This window comes from Trachinotus anak, unplaced genomic scaffold, assembly GCF_046630095.1.
Source record: "Trachinotus anak isolate AG129_WGS33_773 ecotype Australia unplaced genomic scaffold, CSIRO_AGI_Tana_v1 ptg000032l, whole genome shotgun sequence".
In the NCBI taxonomy this organism is placed as follows: Eukaryota; Metazoa; Chordata; class Actinopteri; order Carangiformes; family Carangidae; genus Trachinotus; species Trachinotus anak.
The window spans coordinates 7,040,727-7,061,720 of record NW_027273883.1 but is presented as its reverse complement, the minus strand read 5'-3'; the positions used below and the strand labels follow the sequence as shown (position 1 = coordinate 7,061,720).

Below are 20,994 nucleotides of genomic sequence, written 5' to 3'. Positions count from 1 at the left end.
CAGTATAACCCTCATGAATGCTGCATTACACTGCATTAGTTTCTAATAAACTGACAACTGAGTGGATTTTTCCTGATAATACAAATTTCTTAACAAGTGCATGCTCTTAACAGTTGGCGGCGACATCGCCCTGGTGATGCGCAGATTAAATCACAGAAGAAGAAGACGGGCGCGCTCATTGGCTGGAAATATTGTGCGTCACAGCACGACACCCGTCAGGCTTTTGGTGGGAAAATGAGTTCACCTCCGTGCAGGTTTATCTTAAAATTTAAAGTATTAATATGTATTTTCTGAGGTTTACCCCAACGCTGAAGTAAACAGCTATGTGTCAAGTAAATGACAGTTTGAAGGAGTCCTTCACAATAGCACTTTGGGTTTGTTGAAACCACCAGGCTAATCGTAAGAAGTCCACTCTGCCTATTGTTTGCTAGCGTGCTAACACGTTAGCCAGCGGTCTGTCGTTGAATAGAAACAAGCTGTTTTGTTTTTGTTTGCGGGGCTGAAGTTGCTCCCACTGAGAGTACACTGTGTGTGTGTTTTTGTTTGGTTAACAGGCCACGATAACGCTTAGGGGCGAGGCAAGCGCCCGGTTGGTTTACTCACCTCCACACTTGCTAATTGATCAGTGTTGGACCTGTGAGGAATCAACAACAACATGCCAGAAATCAAGATAAAGCACGTCGTGTCTTGCAGCACCGAGGACACTGTAAGTTCTTCTGTCGCTTGCACTTAATTCTTGCAATGAGTCATGGTAAACTCGCCGTCATGTGTTTTTTTTTTGTTTTGTTTTTTTTTTGTGTCCAAGCATTTAGCCAAATATGAGCCTCCCTGTTAATCACCTTTTGTCATCATGCAAAACAGACCCACAAGGCAGACAACCTGCTGAGCTCTGACACCTACAGAAAGTGGAAAGCAGCGAGATCCGGGGAGAAGCAGATATCAGTTATCCTGCAGGTATGTTTTTACCCTCCCACTCCCACATGTGTCCTAGCCGGAGAATAGTTTTAAGCCTTTGAAGCCTCTGTTTTATTTACAGAAGTCTTTAATGTTTCTCTCGTCCACTGTAGACAATAATGCTATTTCTAACGGTGCGTGTGCACAGTTATGAAAAGTTTTGAATTGATCTTAAATTTCATTGTCATCTCCCTGCCATAGACAGTAACATTAGCTATAACTTTCTTTTGAATGTGGTTGTGGGCTGTTGAGAGACATCATACACCTGTAAACTACTAGTGACACTGGTGTGACAGTGGATTACCTTTTTTAATTAGGCTTAAATTTCAATTAGCACCATTATACTTGTAATAACACTCTTACTTGTTAAAGTTGGTAGGAAGCTCATTGACAGAATTGATAAATTATTACCAGAAATTATTGTTATATACAGCTTGGAAGTATTGATAAATGAAGTATAAATGAATTGATGATTAAAAGTGAGACTGGTTTAAGTGGATTGTGCATACAGGATGCTCTCAATGTATCATTTATTATTGTTGTTATTACTGTGTATGTTTCAGCAAAAACTAATTTCTTATTTATTGATTACTCAGTCTACTGTCTGAGACTTTTAAGGAATTTATTGTTATATGCAGCTGGGAAGAACTGACAAAATATCAATGAATTTGAATGTCAATAAATTCACATACATAATAAGTTATTGTCGGCATATTTGTCCCTATTGGCTTTCTATCATTATTTGACTGGTTTGACTGTGAAAAGGATCTTAAATTCTATTCCAAGTGTAGTATTTAAAAGGTATTAAAAAAAAAAATCTTAAATCCTAAATGTGAAGCTTACTCAGTTTCTAAAAGCTTAGTCATAACACCTGGTGATCCAGCTAATTTTATCTAAATCAGACAATGACTCTGAGATCCAAGTGATTAGGTTTGTGCTGTCATGTTTATTCCAGTTTGTAAAGTGTAGAGCTGTTTGTGTTCTGTGGTTTACCGCATCAGAAAATACTCCTCCTTTGTTGATATATTTATATCCTTTTGGGAATCCCCTTTTTTGTATTGTCTTACAGTTGATACCTTCCTCAATATGCTGCCTATTATTCTGTTGCCTTTTTTAACTACAGACTATCCTGAAAGAAGTTACAGTTTAGGGATTTGGCAGAAGTAAAGTTGCTGGCTCTTAACCAAGTTTGGGAGATGAGCGTATTTCAATCATATTTCCCTCTCTTCACAGGCTGCTACTTGCAGCCACTAAAGGTTGGCAGCTACATTGCCTTTTCATTCATTTATTTTTTTAAACTGGTGCTGGTTTCTTCTCTCAGTTAGAGAAGGAGGAGCAAGTGCACAGCATCGACATTGGAAATGAAGGCTCAGCTTTCGTCGAGGTGTTAGTTGGGAACTCCTCAGCTGTCAGAGACCAGGACTATGAGGTATTCTCACAAACCAAACCAGTTAAAATATATCCTAACCATCTTAACTAATAATTACTCCATATTATGTACTTATTCTTTGACTTCAATCTCTGTGTTAGGTTCTACTGGTCACGTCTTCTTTCATGTCCCCAACTGAGAGCCGCAATGGCACCAACATGAACCGCGTGCGTTTCTTTGGACCCAACCAGTTGCAGAAGAGCACAGCACAGGAGAAGTGGGACAGAGTGAAAATTGTGTGTACCCAGCCATACAGCAAGGTAAGTAGCCTGACTTTTTAAAATAAAAATATCACCTCAGAACAGAAGACAGAACAGCTATCTAAATCAAACAGTTAGCAAGTAAAATATGTGTATTTTGAGGTGAGATCTCATTTGATCACAGAACTGTTACCATAGAGCAGTGCAACAGGACTTGAAATATAGTGAAAATAATTGCTTTACACATGCAAGCAGTATGGTTGCATCTGCAGTGAGTAGTTCAGTTAAGGTAACTATAGAATTAAAGCTAATTTCTGTGAAAAGGTGTACACAAATTGCATATATTCATTGCTGCAATTGAAATGAAATATAAGATGAATTTGTTTTTGCATTTGATAGAACATAGCATACGGACTGGCCTTTGTTAAGTTCCATTCACCACCCGACAAAAATGATCCTCCGCCAACAGCTTCCCCAGTAAGTGATGCAACGTCTTGTTCTCTTTTTATCATTTCAGTTGAGACCGTGAGGATATTTTAGTGCTAATAAGATAATGAGATACCTGAGTTTTGGTGCCAGTGCCAGAGGGATGTTTAAGATGCCTTTGAAAAATACAAACCAAACGTCTGAGCCAAACATCTCAAAGGTTCATTGTTGTCTAAACACAGGACACCATAGGACACTACCATACAGCAGCTCTTCCTGTAATAGTCTAAAATCTGAAACTGTCAAATTATAAAAAGAGTAAACAAGACTAAGAATCTTAGTAATCTCTTGTGACATATGGTTTTATGACACATTTCATCCAGAATCCAAAAAGTATTGATGTTGGACAGCCGGCCCAGAATAAGCAAAGAAGATATGTATTATTTATATATTTTTTTACTTTTTATTGATGCTCGAGTGGGAATCCAGCATTAATACCTGGCACAGCATCTCATCTTGATCTTCCCTCTGAACTGCACAATGTTTTAGCTTATGAAATCATTTGTCAAGGGGAGACCTTTTACTGCATTAATAGAATGAGCACTGCAGTTAGTCTGTTCATCTTCTCTTCTGGCCCTGAACTTTACCTTCATCTCTCCTTTCAGAAACTGACAAAGCTGGGACAGTTCAAGATGAAGGATGAGTCTCCTTCATCTGGGCCCAGCCTTCAGCCTGGCAGTCTCTTCTTCAATCGGGACAATGCAGCAAAATCCAGTACTTCACCCAAAGGTGAATCCATTTATTTGAATTTACCAGCCTCTGAAGCCCAGTAAGATAATAAAAACATAAAGCCATAGAGGTGATTCAAAAAGACATTCTTTATTATCATGCCACTTTGTGGGAATAGTTGTCCTTTGTTTCCTCACCAGCCCTCTGCACCTCTCTGCTTTAGTGTCTCCTCAGAGTGAGAAGTTGAGCTACGCTGCTGCTGCCCTGCAGGCTGGTGGTACCTCCCACTCACCGGGTCAAGCTTCCTCTTCCACCTCTGCCTCACCACAGGTACTAAACATCACCATCATTTTCTCCACTGAAGGACGGCCAGCAAATAGCTGTTCCCTTAATGAGCAGTAGTTTCTCGTGTCATTTTAGACAACGGGAAAGCTGAGAGGGACGTTGATTGAATGGGCAATAAAGCTTGTTGAAGGATGGGATCTATAGAAATTGAGTTTTAAATACCACATCACATCTGGGAAAGTTAATTTTTATTTGATTTAGAACCAAGCAGTGTCTGAAAAATCAAGGTTTTTCCTAATAATTAGAGTGAATTTCAATCAGAAAATAATCTTTAATTAAAGATGTTTTGTTTTCACTCCTGCCTTCACATTACGATCACAGTTTCTGACATCAGCTCTGTCTCTTTCAAATTAAGCTTTCAATAAAAATTTGTCACACAATCCCTTAGGTACAGGTACACCAAAAATTGTCTGATATATTGATCAGCTTTTTTTGGCCAAAACAGTCAATATTTTATAAGTAAGGAATATTTGTTTTAGTGTTTCCCACAGGTTTAAAATATATTGGTTCATACATTTTCATGCAGGATGTTTATGAAAAATCCATTCATACATTTCAATGTAATATCATTACTAATATTACTAGTACTAGTTTTATGTAACAGGCTTTTAACATTTTTCACACTATGGGTCTTATTTTTGATAATTTTTTTAAATCACAAGAACAAATAAGCATAATTAGGGTGAACAAAATACACAGAGCATGTGTGCAGCAATAACGGATTAAGGCTTCAAATGTAAATAAACTGATCACGCTCCAGCCAGCTTTTAATTTGGCATGTTCATGTTCATTGTAAATCATTCTGCATTTATCTGTAAATTAGTATGAGTGACTCTGAGATCTGTATCTGTTTTCCACAGCTGCTTTATACTCTGTGAAAAAACTTTGTTTTCAGTAAATAAAATCTGTGGAGCCATCTGAAGGCAGCAGGACACATGTTGATAAATCTGTAGGCTCTGATTTCAGAAGTGCTGCATTAGAGTGACGCCACTACACATAGCTGCCTACTGTGTTTCTTATATTATATCACATGCAGATGACACCAGACTGCTGCAAAGAAACCCCATACATTACAACACACATCAGACCGGTCCATTATGACTCGATATTCTGTCAGATGACAGTGGCTCGTTACACAGTGGGAGCATTTATGATAAAGTTCAGTAGAAGTAAAACTGAAATAGCGTCAGATTAATGTGGTCGTGTAAACAGCCTAATCTTTCTCATTATTTATTTCTATCATAATTGTACAATTTCAATAAAACCCCACACCATCTGCCTCTGGCTGCAGATTGGAGGTGCTGCGGGTTCAGGTCGGGCCGCTCTGCACATTCCATCCGACAACATAATTTCCTGTTGAAGCCTCTTTCCGTTTGTTGAGCTGTTGTTGTTACGGCCCAGCTGTTTCAAAGCAGTGGGACCGGTGACGTCACTGGCTAAGTGTGAACATGTTAATCACCGCGCTCTCTGACTTATATTCCATCACAGCCAGCCCTTTTGCACTTTGCGCTGCTGCACCTACATGAACCGAAATAGCAGGTGCACTCAGAGACGCCCACACAGTCCGTGCCCCCATGACTGACTGCTTTGTGCTTGACATTGCGCTTGCATGGCGAAAATAGGACCACGCGTTTTAACTCATTACATCACTCTGTTTTCCGAAAGCACTTTCTTAGTTTGTAAAATCCAATTTATTGAAATTGGAAATTGTTACATATGCAGCAGCTAATATTTGTAGCTTTCATCAACTTTTAAGAACAGTTTGAAACATCACATTTCCTGGCACAAATAAAATTCATCACTGTAACTTTGAGCCCTCTCTGAGAAAGGGGGGGGGGTGGGCTGACACAGTGGAATGACACTGTCCATATCAGCCGCGTGTCACTTTGACTTTTGAAAGGAAAAAGTAAATATAAAAAATCTATTTGGGTTAGCTGCACAGATTCATTCCTGTGCATAGGAAAGTAGTCTAAACAGATATCCCAGTGACTGCAGTTTCTATTTCCAATTTTCTACTCTAATTGCTTTGCAGCTCTTTTCTGAAAGCTATTACAATCTGCAAATTTGCAGAATCTTTTTTTTTGCATACTGAGGGGACATGTCATCTAATAGCATCTCCTCGAACGCACTTGTCTTAAACATACCGGTACACAGTAGTCTTGACATTCTAGTGACTTAAGCATGAAAAGGTTCAAATTATTAGGTTTTTTTTTGTTAATTGTTTCTTCATAGCCACCAGCGAAAAGAAAATTTGAGTTCAGCAAAGAGCGGCAGTCTGGCCCTCCTCCTTCGAAGAAAATAAGCCCAGCAGGCTCACCTGAGGGCAAAGCTGCAACCCCCAAACACAAGCCGAGCCCAGCCAGCACGCCCAGCCCCAGTGCTGCGAAAGGTAACACTTAACTTTGTGTCTGAATCTTAGCATGCAGATTATTTCCTCACTGAAGCCTTCCTTGACTCTCTGAACTGTCTCTCCAGCTTCCCTGGCACAGAAGTCTGCTGACAAGAAGAGGGCGAGTCAGTCCAAATCTGAACCTAAACCCAAACAACAGAAAGCAAAATCAGAGGCAGCCCAGCAAGTCCCATTCAACCGGATCATGGAGGGGGTGGTGTTTGTCCTCAGTGGCTTCCAAAATCCATTCAGAGGGGAGCTGAGGGAAAAGGCTCTGGATATGGGAGCCAAGTACCGCCCGGACTGGACGCCCGACTCCACACACCTTATGTGAGTAGCTGGCAGGAATCAAAAGGGGACGTGTGAAAACTCCGTACTAAGGTTGTCCTTACTTTAGCATTTATCATTCTTTATGGATGCATTACTTGTTTGCAACCCTGAAGGAATATATGCTGAAAATATGCTTATTCGCTTTCTTGCCGAGAGCTAGATGAGAAGACTGATCCCAATGTCAAGTCTGCACAGTAAATACGAAGCTACATCCAGAAGCAGCTTAGTTTAGCATGAAAACTAAACACAGGGGAAACAGTTAGCCGGGCTGTGTTCAAAGGTAACAGAAATCCACCCACTAGCTTCTCTAAAACTCACTAATTAACAAGTTATATCTCATTTTGTGCCAGAGACGTCTGCCTGCTTGCTGTAGCCTCTAGTCTCATATTGACTGGACAGACATAAGGGTGGTATCGGTCTTCTCATCTAACTCTCATGAGGACACAAATAAACAGATCTTCATACACAAATTATAAAACAGTTAACATTGCTATAAATACCTCAAGCAGTAAAGTAGTCCACACATCAAAGTCTGATAGACGTAGATGGATGAGAAATTAATTGTAATTTTATGAAGAGTGTCGTTTATCACTATACTTGTTTGCCTTCCTTTTGGTTTTCAACAGATAAGCTTTAATTAAATCAGATTTTATATTCCCATCACAGCTGTTGCTGTAAGAGACACTGTTCACTTTAGTTTTTAATAAACTGAGGAAGATTTGTTTTCTTGCAGGTTTCTCAGCATATACTGTCAAATTGAAATATTAAGGTAACATAGCCGAGGTGTGATGATGTTTAAGTTGTGGAACTAATGTGATAAATGTGATGATCTTAGTAAATAATTTTGATCTTGTTCCAGAGGTGTCCCGTCACAACAGATTTTTATCTGTAGTTCATGTTTATCATTAAAACAGATTACAGGATTGTGTCACAGCCGTGTTAGCACTCTCAGTAATTCAGTTTGATTGCATCTTGATCTCTGCTGTCTGAGCAGACTATTGCCCTTGACAGCCTCTCTTTAGTGATGTAACTGTGTGTGTGTGTGTGTGTGTGTGTGTGTACACGTACGTCTGTTTCGACCCATTAATCTCCAGCTGTGCCTTCGCTAACACCCCCAAGTACAGCCAGGTGAAATCAGCAGGGGGCATCATCGTACGGAAGGAGTGGGTGATGGACTGCCATAAGCGGAAACAGAAGATCTCCTATAAACGGTAAGAGATGATGAAATATAAAACAGAGACATGATTTCATAGTCATAATAGTGAAGTTAAACTGCACTGAGTTGGAATTTCAAGCCTGGACTCAGGCTTGACCACTGGAACAGCTGGATTCAGTGTCTTGTAAAAAACCACTTCCACAGCCTGGTTTTAGTGTGGAGCATGTGTCCACTGTATGAATCCACATCTGATTAATACTTTCTCTTAAGCCCCTATATTGCGCCGTCTGCACACAGCACTCACACTGATTGAAGCGTCCAGAAATACACCTCTCACAGCAGGGATGCCCACTAGCTACAGGGAACATTGTAACCTTGAGCAGCTGATGCCTGCTGTGATCATAGATTCATCCCAGGCAGCTCCAGCAGCTCTCTAATTATATGCCTCATTACAGGGGGAGGTTTCGCAACATCAAGGTCTTCTGCCATTGCTCCACATGAATCTGTGTCTACTGAATTATGTAGAGCTGAATATTCATCTCAGGCAGTGGAAGATCCAAATGAATTTGAACAGTACTGTACTTGTGTTTTACTGTATGACACTTTGCTTAATCATTGAAGGAGTTCCTTCATACTTGTTGCTTGCATAATGATTGTGTCTGGCTTGAAGATGAATCAATCTCAAACCGGGCTGCCACACTGCTAAGTTTATCCAAGGTTACTGAACTCATTAGTGTCAGGCTTCTGATGCATTCAGACATTCCCAATATGCAGGATGAATATTGTGTAGATATGGTATTAACTGTCAAAGTGTTGATTCTAATATCATAAGTCCTCCTTTCAGCCATTTACACTGTTCTTCAGCCACACAAAAAAAAATTAAAACAGCTGATTTCTAGAGAAGTGCTGACAGAGCAGTTTTACTGTATACCTTGGAGCCACATACTGATGAGCCCCTTTTTATATAAAGATCCCCTATATTGGTGTTATAAGAAGACCTCTCATTATGCTACCTTTGATTGTTTGGACTGAACCAAACAAAGCCGATATTCTGCTTCCACAGTGTGTGATTTTTAAAGAGCATGTCAGCATTACAGAGTCAGAGCGTCGTGTGAAAAACAACAGTGTAGGCGTCTGTCCCTCCATGCCGGCTCTGCCTTTTACACAGAAGTCAGTCGAGCTCTGTGTTTTCCTCTGCTCACCCATTCAGGGTTTATATCTTTTATACACAACGGCAAGGTGGATTAACAGCGCACCATTCTCACCTTGAGCAGGCTGTGTAAAAAGAGCTTGAGTTACAGCAGAGACAAAAATTTAAAACATTGTGCGTTGTGTTATTACCACATTGCTCCTGCCTTCATTAGCAAATTTAGCAGCCGGTTTTGATTAGCCACATTAGGGCTGTAAACAACAATTGTTGTCATTATGACTCAGTCCACTGAATATTTTCTTGATTTAATCATATAGTGTATAAAACATCAGAAAACACAATTTATTATAATGTAAAAAAGAAAGTAAAGTTAGAAAAAAAGCTTAGTTGTCACATTTGAGAAACCGAAACCATCAAATGTTTGGTATTTGTGCTTGAAGAATGACCAACACTTAATCGATTATCAAATTAGATTCAGATAAGTTTTCTTGTCATTGACTTATTGATTTATTGACTAATCATTGCAGCTCAAAACCACAATGAGCACCTTTCACCAGGTCAGTCAGAAGCAGAGAGTACAGCAGGTTATACCATACTGTGGCAATATCTTGCTATACTAACTTTAGCTCTTCAACATGCTGCATCATGGCTAAATCATGGATGCTTATTTGTACTGTAATTTTTTTAGAATTTTTTATAAATAAGCATTTTATGGAGCTAATTTACTCCCTCATTCTGGGAAAGATGTACTGGTGTGGGCAGAGTTGTGTTTTAATTAGCCAAAATGGAGACGGCAAGCATTTTACCTATCTGTATATGTTAAGTGGGGGTGGAGTGCTATCCTCTGATGGTAGTACTACTGGTTTCTAAGAGCTCAATATAATGAGGACGATCTCAGCTGTTAATACCCTTGTGTGAAAAAAATAATCAAAATACAAGCAATATGCTGCATTCAAGGTAATTTCCATTCAAAAAGCTGGACAGACTTTAAAATGTTTTTTTCTTCTTACCATGATGATTTGGAAATTAATGACATCAAGGAAGAAAAGCGGTCGCAGTTCTCTCACAGGCTGCACCAGTGATGGTTTTGAAAACTTATCTTGTAGTTGAATGGTTGTGTATCTGCAGTGATGATTGATGATGGTCGTCGGCCGTGGAGACTCGTCCCACCTCAGAGTATTCCAACTCCGTAGATACCTTAAATCAAATTTCTCATCAGCAGCCTCTGGTCTGTCTTATCTCTATGCAGCCCAGAGGTGTCAGTGCATTGTTCAGATGTGCTTGTGTCTCTCCTTTGCTCACATGCTATATTTACAACGTTTGGCTGGACTTTGGTGCTGGATTATTTGATCATTGTGATTTTCCAAGCATCTTTTCTTTGACTAGAACTAGAAATGTTTGTTTGTTTGTTTGTTTAGATTCCCATTAGCTGTTGCATTGCAGCAGCCATTCTTCTTGGGGTCTGTACGCTTTTGATGTTGACAATACAACCATACATAATCACTGTACTCATCACAACACACATAACGCATAATAAACATAACACAATGCACAACACATAACAATGCACACAACATTAACAACTGACTCAATTTAACTGACTCCGATTGAGTCTATCATTATCTAACAGATAAATAGAATCCTACAAAACTGCATGCTCCTGAATCTATACACACAAATAGATATATAAATTATATAAAATAAATAAAATGTCTTCTTAGATAATGCTATTTTAGTGACTGCATTCATTCTGGACTGTCACTGTGTAGGAAGTGTTATACAATCATTACTACTGTGGGTCCAGTCCAGTCAGATTACCAGTGTGACCTTTACAGATAACATTTTTCAAGCACAGCACCATCTTGTTAAAACCTGATCATTCTCTAAATGTAGTGCATGTGTCTGGAAGAGGCTGTGCTGGTGTTAATATCTCAAATCTATTTTATCACTTTGTAGTATTAAATATTTGAATGTAGTGGTGAAAATATTTGTTTGTTAGCTGATTATGTGATAACAGAGATTAAATTAGGTTGATAACTGATTCATCTTTTAGTCATTTTTCAAGCAAAAATACCAAACATTAGCTAGTTCCAGATTCTCAAATGAGAGAATTTGCTGCTTTTCTTTGTCTGATATGATTGTTGATGAAATATCTTTTGGTTTTAGACTTTTGGTCTGAATTTCAAGATGTCACAATAGATGCCATCAATTAACTTTTTTTTTTTCTTCTCTCTCTCGAGTGATTGAGTGATTAAACAAGTAATTGACAGATAATGGAAATAATTATGAGGTTGCAGCCATAGTGGAGTCCCAGACCTTCATTTGTGTGCCTTTCTGTGGTTATGATTAGTTATTAGGACGTGACTGTCATTTCAAAGAGATCATTATTATCCAGCTCACGAGTGCACGAAAATCCATTTTTGCTGATGTTAGGCTTCAAAACCAGAAATGAAAGCGATCAGAGGTATGTTTTGATGAGATTATTCCAGGCAGTCACAGTATGCATATGAGCTCTGCAAACAGACTGAGAGTAATGTGGAAAGCTTTTTTATAAAGTACTGCTGAAGGGCGATGGTGAAACAATGCTGTGGTTTTATGAAGTCTGATCCTTGCTTCAAGATTCTCAAAAAGTGCATTGTAATGAGAAGTTCACTGCAGCCAATGTCATCATTCCCCCTCATGTTCGCCTTTCTCAGTCAGTTTCTGATTGTGCCGAAGATCCCTCACCCCCGATCCTCCCCCCACTGCATCCCCCCCTGTTGTTGTCAGAATAATCCATTCCCCTGCCCACCTCTGCTATTGTGCAGCACATAGAGTGTGCAGCTTTGATGATGTATCCTTTATTTAAAAGCTGCATCTGCTATGGGTAATTAAAGGGACCACTTACTTTGATGATGACAAGTACCCAAACAAATACGCACACTCGCACTCTCAAACTGTTGCCCAATCATGCACGCAAACACTGTGTCACTGGGCGTCTGGAGGCAAATGCACAGCTTCCCTGAGCTCCCATCAAGCATATACATTGTTTTAGTGTATATATTAATGAGATTGTGACATCAGCCAAGCACCGCAGAAATGCTTTCTCCACAGACATTATCCAATCTGTTCGGATCCAGAGACAGAGAGAAGAGGGGAGAGCAGAAAACACTCAAGCTGCTCTACAACATCCCATCACAATAGATCTGAATAAGTAAACATATTTCTCATTAAAACCAAGGCTCTGTTGCAACATCCCATGAGGACTTGGCGTGTTGGAACCAAAAAAATCAGCACAATCTCACCATGATTAATTTACGACACATAAAACTTAATCACATACAAAAACCAAACACATAAAAGTTGTTATCTGAAAATAGTCACTGCATCCTCAAGGACTTTGTGCCAGAAGTGTACAAGTCTGTCATTTTGTCATCAATAACTAAATGAGCATTTATTAAAGACAAGCAATTTTCAAATTGTCACATTGGGCTCTGGGAGTTCTTCAGACTTATGTTTGGTGTTTTGTAGATTAAATAATTAACCAAAATAGAATCAGTAGATGCATCAATCATAAACTAAAAAGACATGATGCTGATCTCAGACAAACTTTAAACCTGACCAGTTGGATTGCTGTATAAAATTAAAGGATGATTAATTGAGGGAAGGAAAAGCATATTCAAAAACCTAAATCAAATAGCAAATTATATGTATTGCACTCAACTCCACAGATGTTCAGTTAATTGCTTAAAAAATAACATTAGTATAATTTGGTTTATAACCCTCTCAAACATGTCTCCAGTTCATAAAACAGCACAGATCATGCTCGTTGGTCTGCTTTTCCAATTTCCTGGGCACTGAGTTTTATAAAACAAGAAAGCGTAGGTCAATAAAACGTCTCCCTATAGTGTGCGCGGAAATTATTGCGCCTTAACGTTGGCATTTGAACTCCCTGTGTTTCACACTTCCAGACTGATAATGTGTAGGTGATTTTACAGTGGCTTGAGGGGATATATGGAGAGGGTGGGGAGAAATGTCACATCCTCATTTTACTGTGTCTGAGTGTGAAGGCAATAGGCAGGAATCTCCTTCCCTGTTATTCTGCCCATCCATTTCCTGGATTATTATCACCACTCTTATGTATTCTCCGTGGAAGTTGCTGTAATATTTATTTCTCCTCACCTTTGCAGAGAACATTATAGATGGAGTCAGTACATCTGATCTCAGTACAGTCCCTACATCTTTTATGGATATCTGCCAACGAGGTTTTGTTTGCCATCCTGTTTATTTGTTGTATTTTTTTACATACATTTAAATGTATTTAATTCAATTTTGCAGAAACTTCAGCTATTGGCCAATGAAGATGTGCTTAGTCTTTGATGTGGATTATTATTGTGACATAACGTATCTGACTAACTCTAATGAAAAAAATCTAGCACATTATTCCGTGATCAACTGTAACTTTGTATATTCTGATACAGATCTGAATTTCTAAACCTTTTATTATTAAAATAGCAAAATAGAGTTGCAAAGTGAGAGGAGCAATTTTAGGCACCTGTATGTCCAGAAGTAAAGTCCCTTTCATTTTTTTCCCTAGACGTCCTCTACAACTTGGATCTTTGTGAAGTCTTTGTTATTACTGTGAAAGATTAACAACCATGTCATAAAATGCCTGGTTCTTTGAGAAAAAGCTGAAGGCATAAGCCTGTTCACATAAAACTTAAGAGGTTGAAGTTAATTATAACTCCCAAAGAACACTTCACTAAGAAATGCCCAGTCACTGATCTCGAAATGCTTTGACATATTCCACTAAGAGCAGGCCGAACCTAAAGAGCTGGGGATTTATTATTCATGTGAAAAGCAGTGGTCCCTCAGTATAAAACTTTAGCTCTCCTCCTGACCCGCCATTGTTGCACTTTTCAAGAGAGGCTATTTGTAACATCTTGGGAATAGCTCAAGAAAAAGCAGAACAGTAGAAGCAGTGATACAGCAATCGTTATGGCCTTTTATACAGAGATCTCATTATATTGCCATGAAGAAGATTACGTCACCTTTGTTCGTTTACACTGAGCCAAACACAGCCCGGTGTAATTCTGCCGCAATGTGAAGATTAGCAATAGCATGCCAGTGACATGTCACACAACAGTGTCAGCATCCTGTCCCATCGTGTTGGCTCTCTTTTACACAAATATCAATCTTGCTCTGTTAAAGGCGATTGGAAGACAGGTTTTTGTGTTTATTTCCTCCCTCTGCAGTAGATTAGACCTGTCTCCCAGCATGCAAACGTCAAATTATTTGATATACAGGCGGTGGTAATGTTTTAAACATCAGGGCATCCTGGTGAAAAAAATATTACCTTCACTTTGAGCCTTGCTTTCATCCCACTATTGCCTGACAGAAGGCCCACAGCAGTTTGAAACATTGTTCAAGTAAAGCTGATTGGGAGTAAGATATATTGTGCAGGCATCGCTTTGCCTCTGGTCTTAAATCATGATGACACATTTTGTGCGCCCGTTTCTTTGTCTTCCTCCAGGTTCTTGATGGATGGTGCGGAGTCAAGCTCAGAGAGCGAAATGGAAGTCGACGACCAGAGTGAAGAGGAAATGAACACAAAGGTAAATTTGTTTTTTATATCTCAAAAAATAATAATCAAATAAAAAATCCTTTTTCCAGCTTGAAACTGTCAGTCAGCTTTAACATTGTGTCCATGCTGTTCTTGCAGACTCCACAGAAGCAGCAGAGACAAGTCGCCCCCAAAAAGACACCAGAGAAGAGGAATGAGGATGATGATGAATATGCCGGCTCCACTGATGTGGATGAACCAGGTTTGCATTTAACTACTTAACAGGAAGTCCCACTGTGAAGTAGATGTACCTGAACTTTACCTGACGTTTCTTTTAAGATTCAGTCAACATCGGCAGTGCCACTTCTGTTCCCGGCTGTTGGAAAAGAGAGAAAGCTCGTTATTGTTCTGAAAAGTAACTACAAGATGGCAGCGTTGAAAAATGTTAGATTTTAGTTTTCAAATGAGTTATAGCCTACAGGCAGACAGACAGGGTGTAATGATATGAGAAGAAGTGGGCAGTCAGTCTGCTGAAAAGATTAAATAGAGGAAATGGAAGAATGACAGCCAAGGTCAGAGAGGCACTTAGAGTTTGGATACAGTGCAAGTGGAAAGAAACAAAAGAAAATGTTGGTTGAAGGTTAAAGCAGACATTTTGTGTCAGACAGCTTCTTTAATACAACACATTTTCAAACTAAAGTCCAGTTCTAAAAAGACTGGGTCGAAGGGGGGGGGACTTAAGTGTCTGAGTTACACAGCACCCACAAAAGCGTTGGAGGCTTCTCATGCTTCTCATTCACTTTGAATAGGGTGACATGAAAAGTTCGACTTTTCAAGTGGCCTTGCAGGTGTCAGTGTATGAAATCACATTGATGCAAATGTTCCAGCGCTAGCCAGACATCCCGTGAGAGTGGGGTGGGTACAGGTCCAATCTGGAATTCAAGACCAAGATGGAGGAGAGGTTGATTATTATGTTTGGGAATCGCCCTGTTCTCTATTACCAGAATTTATTTACATACCTCGAGGTAAACTGGAGAATTCAAGCCCGGAGAGAGCTGGCAGAGGCAGGTGGTGAATCTGGGATGTGTTCATCTGGTTGTGAAATTTATTTCCCATGTATTTTCTTTTTTTTTTTTTGGAAAGGGACAGGGATTTTGACGAACTTGACACTTGACAGTCTAGAAGAGACAGGAAAAAAGGGCAGAGAGAAAGGGGAATAACAAGACAACAAAGGTCCCCATTCTGGTAATCAAACCATGGATGTTGCAATTACGTGCTATACACTTCAATCACCGGATGCCCATCAAATTTTAGAAACTCTACTCACTGCTTTGATTAAGTCCTCTTTTGTTTGTTTCTGGGAATCAGAGTTTTGCATTTTTTCTCTCTATTTACTCAATTTTATTTGAAATGGATAATTTCCCATAGATATCTGAATTGTAAAGACCCAAGAGTTGAATTGTAAATGGCTGTGAGCCATGGGAAGTGAATCATTCTAATAGCTCAAATAACTAAAGAGGGAGAAGAGGACTGAATGAATTTAGAAGGGCAAGAGGACACTGTGAGAGCTCAGGGATTAGACAAAAGGGATCATCTTTATGAAGCACTTGGAAATGCATGAGTTGACAACGCCACCTTGCAAAGAACAAGAACATCATACATACTGGTAGATGCTGTTTGAGGGAGACACAGGAATGGAGGGAAGACGTAATCACTGTGAAGGGACTTGTGCATGATTCTCATTTCTATGTTAATGCGAGGCCAGAAGTAAAGTGTCTGGGTGCATCAGCGAGACACAATAAACAGTGACCCACCAAACACATATGGGAGGCAGCATTTTAATTGGAACTCGCTCTCTTTTCCCCCACAGCACAAGGTTGTGTGGTAATGAGAAGTGTTGCCGACAAGGTTACCTCCGTTAAACTGCTGATACATGTTTCATAGAAACTCACCTGTAATTTTTCTCTGCCTGCTATGTGTAATGAAAAGTAGTAGGATCATGTAGAAAACATGATAGCAAGATTAAGCTCTTTTCCTCATATGACCAGAAATTTAAAGCAGATGGAGTTCTTTGACATTTGATTATTGTAGTAAATTAGTTTTAAGATTGAGGCCAGAGTGCAGTGATGGTAATTTAAGGAAGTGAGATACAGCAATAATTTCATGTTCTGTCTGTGAAGTGATGTTTTCCTCACTACAACTTTTCATGGTGATAAACTTCTATTTCATTTTCAGCTGGTCCTTCTCTAGTATTACCATAAATCAGACGTGTCAGTTTTCTGGTTAAATGTTCCTCTGTTGACATGTTAACAATTCATTTTGTAGGAGGTGATGATGATGAATCTGCCGTGGACACAGAGGACGAGCTGCAGAGGTAAACCGAACAATAATGTCAATGATGCTCTTTGTGTTATTGATGTGGACGAGTTTGTTCTTCTGTGTCCTTCATGGTCGTTGACGCCGTCACTGCTCTCTTGTTGCTCCAGAAGTAAAATGGCCATTGATTCATTTGAGTCGATGTTTGATTAATCATCACACAATAACTAATAACAAGTTTGCTCTTATGAGTTTGAACCCATAAGGTGATCTCTTGAGAAAGCCCTCCAAAAAATGACTGCATATTATTACTGAATTAGAGAGACATTGTTTACTTCTACGTCATATTCATACAGAAATACAGAATTAACAATATTAGTTAAAAGTCATTGAAAGAGCTACTTTTGTACTTTTACAGAAAGTGGCAATCTTGCAGATTTTCTTTTAAGTAAGTGTCTTAAGTCACTATCCATCACTGAATGAGGCAACACGATGGTGATGGAGCCTATAACCCACTGATGAAGTTATGTGACAGTCCCATCACAAGGCACACGAGTCACTAACTCAAAGTTAGTGACCTGTGTGGTTCAAGTTACCACGTATGACCATAGGTGTCGACAAAGATAACGAAACAAAGATCCCAGAGCCGAGACAGCCACACATAAATGCTTTATTACACCATCTCAAATGACATATGTAATGTGTTGTTTATTGTAACAAACCCACAGACAATTTTAACCCCAGTCTGCCGTTTGCCTCAGCTCTATGGAGCGTTTTAGTGTCTTTTAGCTCATTGTTTTGGTTTTACAACCAGCACCGATACCGTTTTGGGTCAATCTTATTGCTCCTAAGCACAAAAAAAACTAAAAAAAATACACTGCACCACGACAACCTGATGAACTTAGTGGAGCATTCACACATTAAAGAGCCAAATATTCCCCTCAGGAGATGGTAGAGACCAAAATCAGAGCCGAAAGAGAGCGAGTATTGGACTTAGCTGTGTAATTAGGCAACTGTTTATATACACGTTTGCACGTTGCAGTAACTTAAAATGAGATGAAGATGATCGCGTGTAAATGTTGTGCTCACAGCTTGTTTCTCTGCCCCTGAGTGGCCAAAACATGTATTAATACAGGTGCTATGTGATGTTCTCTTATAAACAAAAGTTCTGTTTACCTGCAGCGTTACTCACCAGAACAATGGACATATCCCTGAGTTCTTACAAAGTTCTTATAATTTTTAACATTTTGAATACTGCATTGTTTACATCCATATTCGCAACTTGTATCTTTCTTCTTCCCTTCATCCTTCGATTATGTTATTATTCCACTTTTTAATGCGTTACTGCCACCTGTAAATCAGCGGCCATGTCGTAGAACAGTGCAACAGTAGAATTTGGTTCAGTTTTTCTTTGAACAGATTCATTATGTCCATAAAGAGGAGACCTGTGATGCCTTGCCAATGTAACCGTGACTACCATAAGACAAAGTGTTCAGACGAGACAAAAAAAAAATGTAGAAGACAAATTGGAGGTGTCTTCTTTTGAGAGGCAGGTAACATGTAGAATAAAGGATGTAACACTCTTTTTGTCCCTGTGAAAGAGTGGAGAACGAGAACAGACAGAAGAAGAAAGCAGCAGCACAAGTGAAGATGGTGAAAGAGGAGGATCCATACGGGGGGTCGACAGATGAAAACACAGACGCTGAGGCTGAAGAGGATCATCCCATCCCTGAGCTACCAGGTATGTCTCTCTCTTTGTTCTTATCTCTATGCCCCCCTGTCTCTTTTGTCTGTTCCTGTTCCTATAACAGGAACTGTCCTGCGCTCCTCACGGGACATTGCAAACACTGACAGAAAGTAATTGGATGCCTTTCTGCCTTTCAGGATCACCACTCACATTCTGTATTTCCAGTTTTCTTTCTCCATTTATCAAAGACGACATATAATTACTCCTCTTACATATTATGTAGTCACCAGTTGAACTCCTCTGCTCCTTTCTCTTCACGTTTTTTCATTTCTTCCAGACTTCCTGAACGGAAAGCACTTTTTCCTCTACGGTAAATTCCCTAACAATGAGAGACGCCTACTGTTGCGATACATCATTGCCTTTAATGGGTGAGAAAGATTTCTAGAAGTAACTCGCTACAGCTTTGATTGATCTCAGGAATTCACAGTGGAAAAAAGCAATTAAAAGCAAATGCCTTGAATTAAATCACGTTGTAAGACACACTGTTGTCTCTGCTCCAGAGTGATCGAGGACTACATGACAGAGAAAGTGCAGTTTGTGGTGACCAGTGAGGGGTGGCATGACTCTTTTGAAGACGTGAGTTGAGTCCTCTCTTCTTTCTCCCTTTGGTGTTACATCAGTATTGCTTTGGCAGTCACAGCCAAATATTGATGTCTTAGTCAGACCTGAAAATGATGAGCATTTTGTGTAAATGTGGGTTTGAACATGTGTACGGCATGACTCGCATGCTCCCACAGACAATTGTGTGAAGGTAACTGTTGAGGAAACTTTTAAGTGTTGCTCAGTTACCAAAGGGGCACGAATGAAAATCTCTTTTCAAAAAGCTGCAGGAGGAAAAAAAACCCTTCATGTCACACTTTGTCAGAGACTTCTTAGCCATTTTCTGTAAAACAGTAAGCACTTATTATAGTGTTGGAAGGTATAATCAAATTGGTGTCCAGCCATTTGAGGGCCTTGTTAGCATCTGATTTACCTTGGTTACACAGCCTGAGCTTTCAGTTTTAATTATTCAAAGGGTTTATACCTATTCCTGTGAGTCCATTTCTAATGCAACAAAAACACTCCATGACCTCTTTGTGTTTCTCTCGTTTTCACTCTCCCTTCCACCGCAGGCACTGATGGAGAACGGCAATCTGAACTTTGTCAAACCCGCATGGATTTACGCAATCAATGAACGACAGAAGATGTTGCCCTACCAACCCTACTCTGTTGTCCCCTGAACAAGTGTGTGCAGACACATTCAGACTTCATATCCTGATGAAGACGCCACGGGGAAAGCCATAGACATTTTCTTCCTTTTCCAGATTCACCACTTTTCTTAGCAGAAGCAATAAACCAACTCTGGTTCATTAATGACTTTATACTCACAATTCATGAAATATCTTCAGTCCTTGTCAAATTTACATAAAAGTTTTCACCACAGATGTTCTCATCTTTTGGCCAAGCTAAGAAACATGTCTGTTTAAATGGTCTTTGTTGAATTAATGCTAGAATAAGATTTTGGTTTATCATTAGTATTTTATTTGAAGCTTGTTAGTCCTAGCTTGGCCACAAAGTAACATCATCAGTGTGCTTCTGACTCTCTTTGGCTTTATGCACAAAGAACTCTCTCTGATTCAGGACTTGTTCAAATTTCTTGGTTCCTGTGCTGCAGTTTGCTGCTGCTTACCTCAGCTACCTCAGGCTCTGTCTGGAAATGACTTATCACCCTGTCCTGACTGCCAGCGGAGCAGATAAGACGCTGACTTGTGTAAGCGCGCAGACTATTATGAGACCAGCCCAAAGTCAGGTGAGAGCTGCCTGTTATTTAAGGCTGCAGCCGCCAAATGCAAAAATCAGGGCAACTGAATCCTGAAAATGAAATTTTAAGACTGAGGGACTGTGTTTGTTTTTCTCCTTTTTTATCTTATTAAATGCCAGAAGTGGTAAAGTGATGGATTTCTGTGTGTTGTGTAAATTTGATTTATCTGAATTTGGTTTTATTGATGTTAAATATTACAAGAGATGGACTGTGTTTGCGTCATGAGTCGCGTGGAAATGTCGGGCTTACCATCTGCTTTGGATTTTTCCTTGTCCAAATCGGCTTGTTTGAGTCACTATCTTAAACCTTTTTTTCTTATAGTACTTAATTATTTTGTCTAAATAAAAAGAATAGATTTTTAATTAAACGTATTGCTCTCACTTTATTCATCAAGCTGTTTTTGCACTTAGCTGCTCTCGTCCCTTCCTGTGCTTTCCTCTGTTTGCAGCTCAAGAGGCACTCTCCTCCTTTTCATTCCTT

At 39.5% G+C, this 20,994-nt stretch overlaps 1 protein-coding gene across 5 annotated transcripts; it reads left to right on the top strand.

Moving 5' to 3' along the window:
- Positions 1-128: 128 nt before the first annotated feature.
- On the top strand, positions 129-20,647 carry xrcc1 (X-ray repair complementing defective repair in Chinese hamster cells 1). Of its 5 annotated transcripts, none has more exons than XM_071468409.1 (18): positions 129-226; positions 555-706; positions 862-954; positions 2,276-2,383; positions 2,485-2,643; positions 2,983-3,060; positions 3,675-3,798; positions 3,962-4,068; positions 6,316-6,472; positions 6,559-6,802; positions 7,897-8,013; positions 14,621-14,702; positions 14,810-14,912; positions 16,976-17,024; positions 18,568-18,707; positions 18,991-19,081; positions 19,214-19,289; positions 19,826-20,647. In XM_071468409.1, the coding sequence occupies exons 2-18, from the start codon at positions 656-658 to the stop codon at positions 19,931-19,933; spliced, it is 1,887 nt and encodes a 628-aa protein (XP_071324510.1). In that variant the 5' UTR covers positions 129-226; positions 555-655; the 3' UTR covers positions 19,934-20,647. The 5 variants fall into 5 exon arrangements, with proteins under 5 accessions (XP_071324510.1, XP_071324506.1, XP_071324507.1 ...); XM_071468405.1 differs by having other exon boundaries at positions 155-254; XM_071468406.1 differs by lacking the exon at positions 129-226 and adding an exon at positions 266-399.
- The last annotated feature ends 347 nt before the right edge of the window (positions 20,648-20,994 follow it).

Excerpts from the sequence above, each read along its gene's own strand:
- xrcc1 (XM_071468409.1), top strand. The coding sequence starts at position 656 with ATGCCAGAAATCAAGATAAAGCACGTCGTGTCTTGCAGCACCGAGGAC. Across the intron at positions 3,799-3,961 it reads ATCCAGTACTTCACCCAAAG|TGTCTCCTCAGAGTGAGAAG; the intron begins GTGAATCCATTT and ends TCTCTGCTTTAG. Across the intron at positions 14,703-14,809 it reads AAGAGGAAATGAACACAAAG|ACTCCACAGAAGCAGCAGAG; the intron begins GTAAATTTGTTT and ends CTGTTCTTGCAG.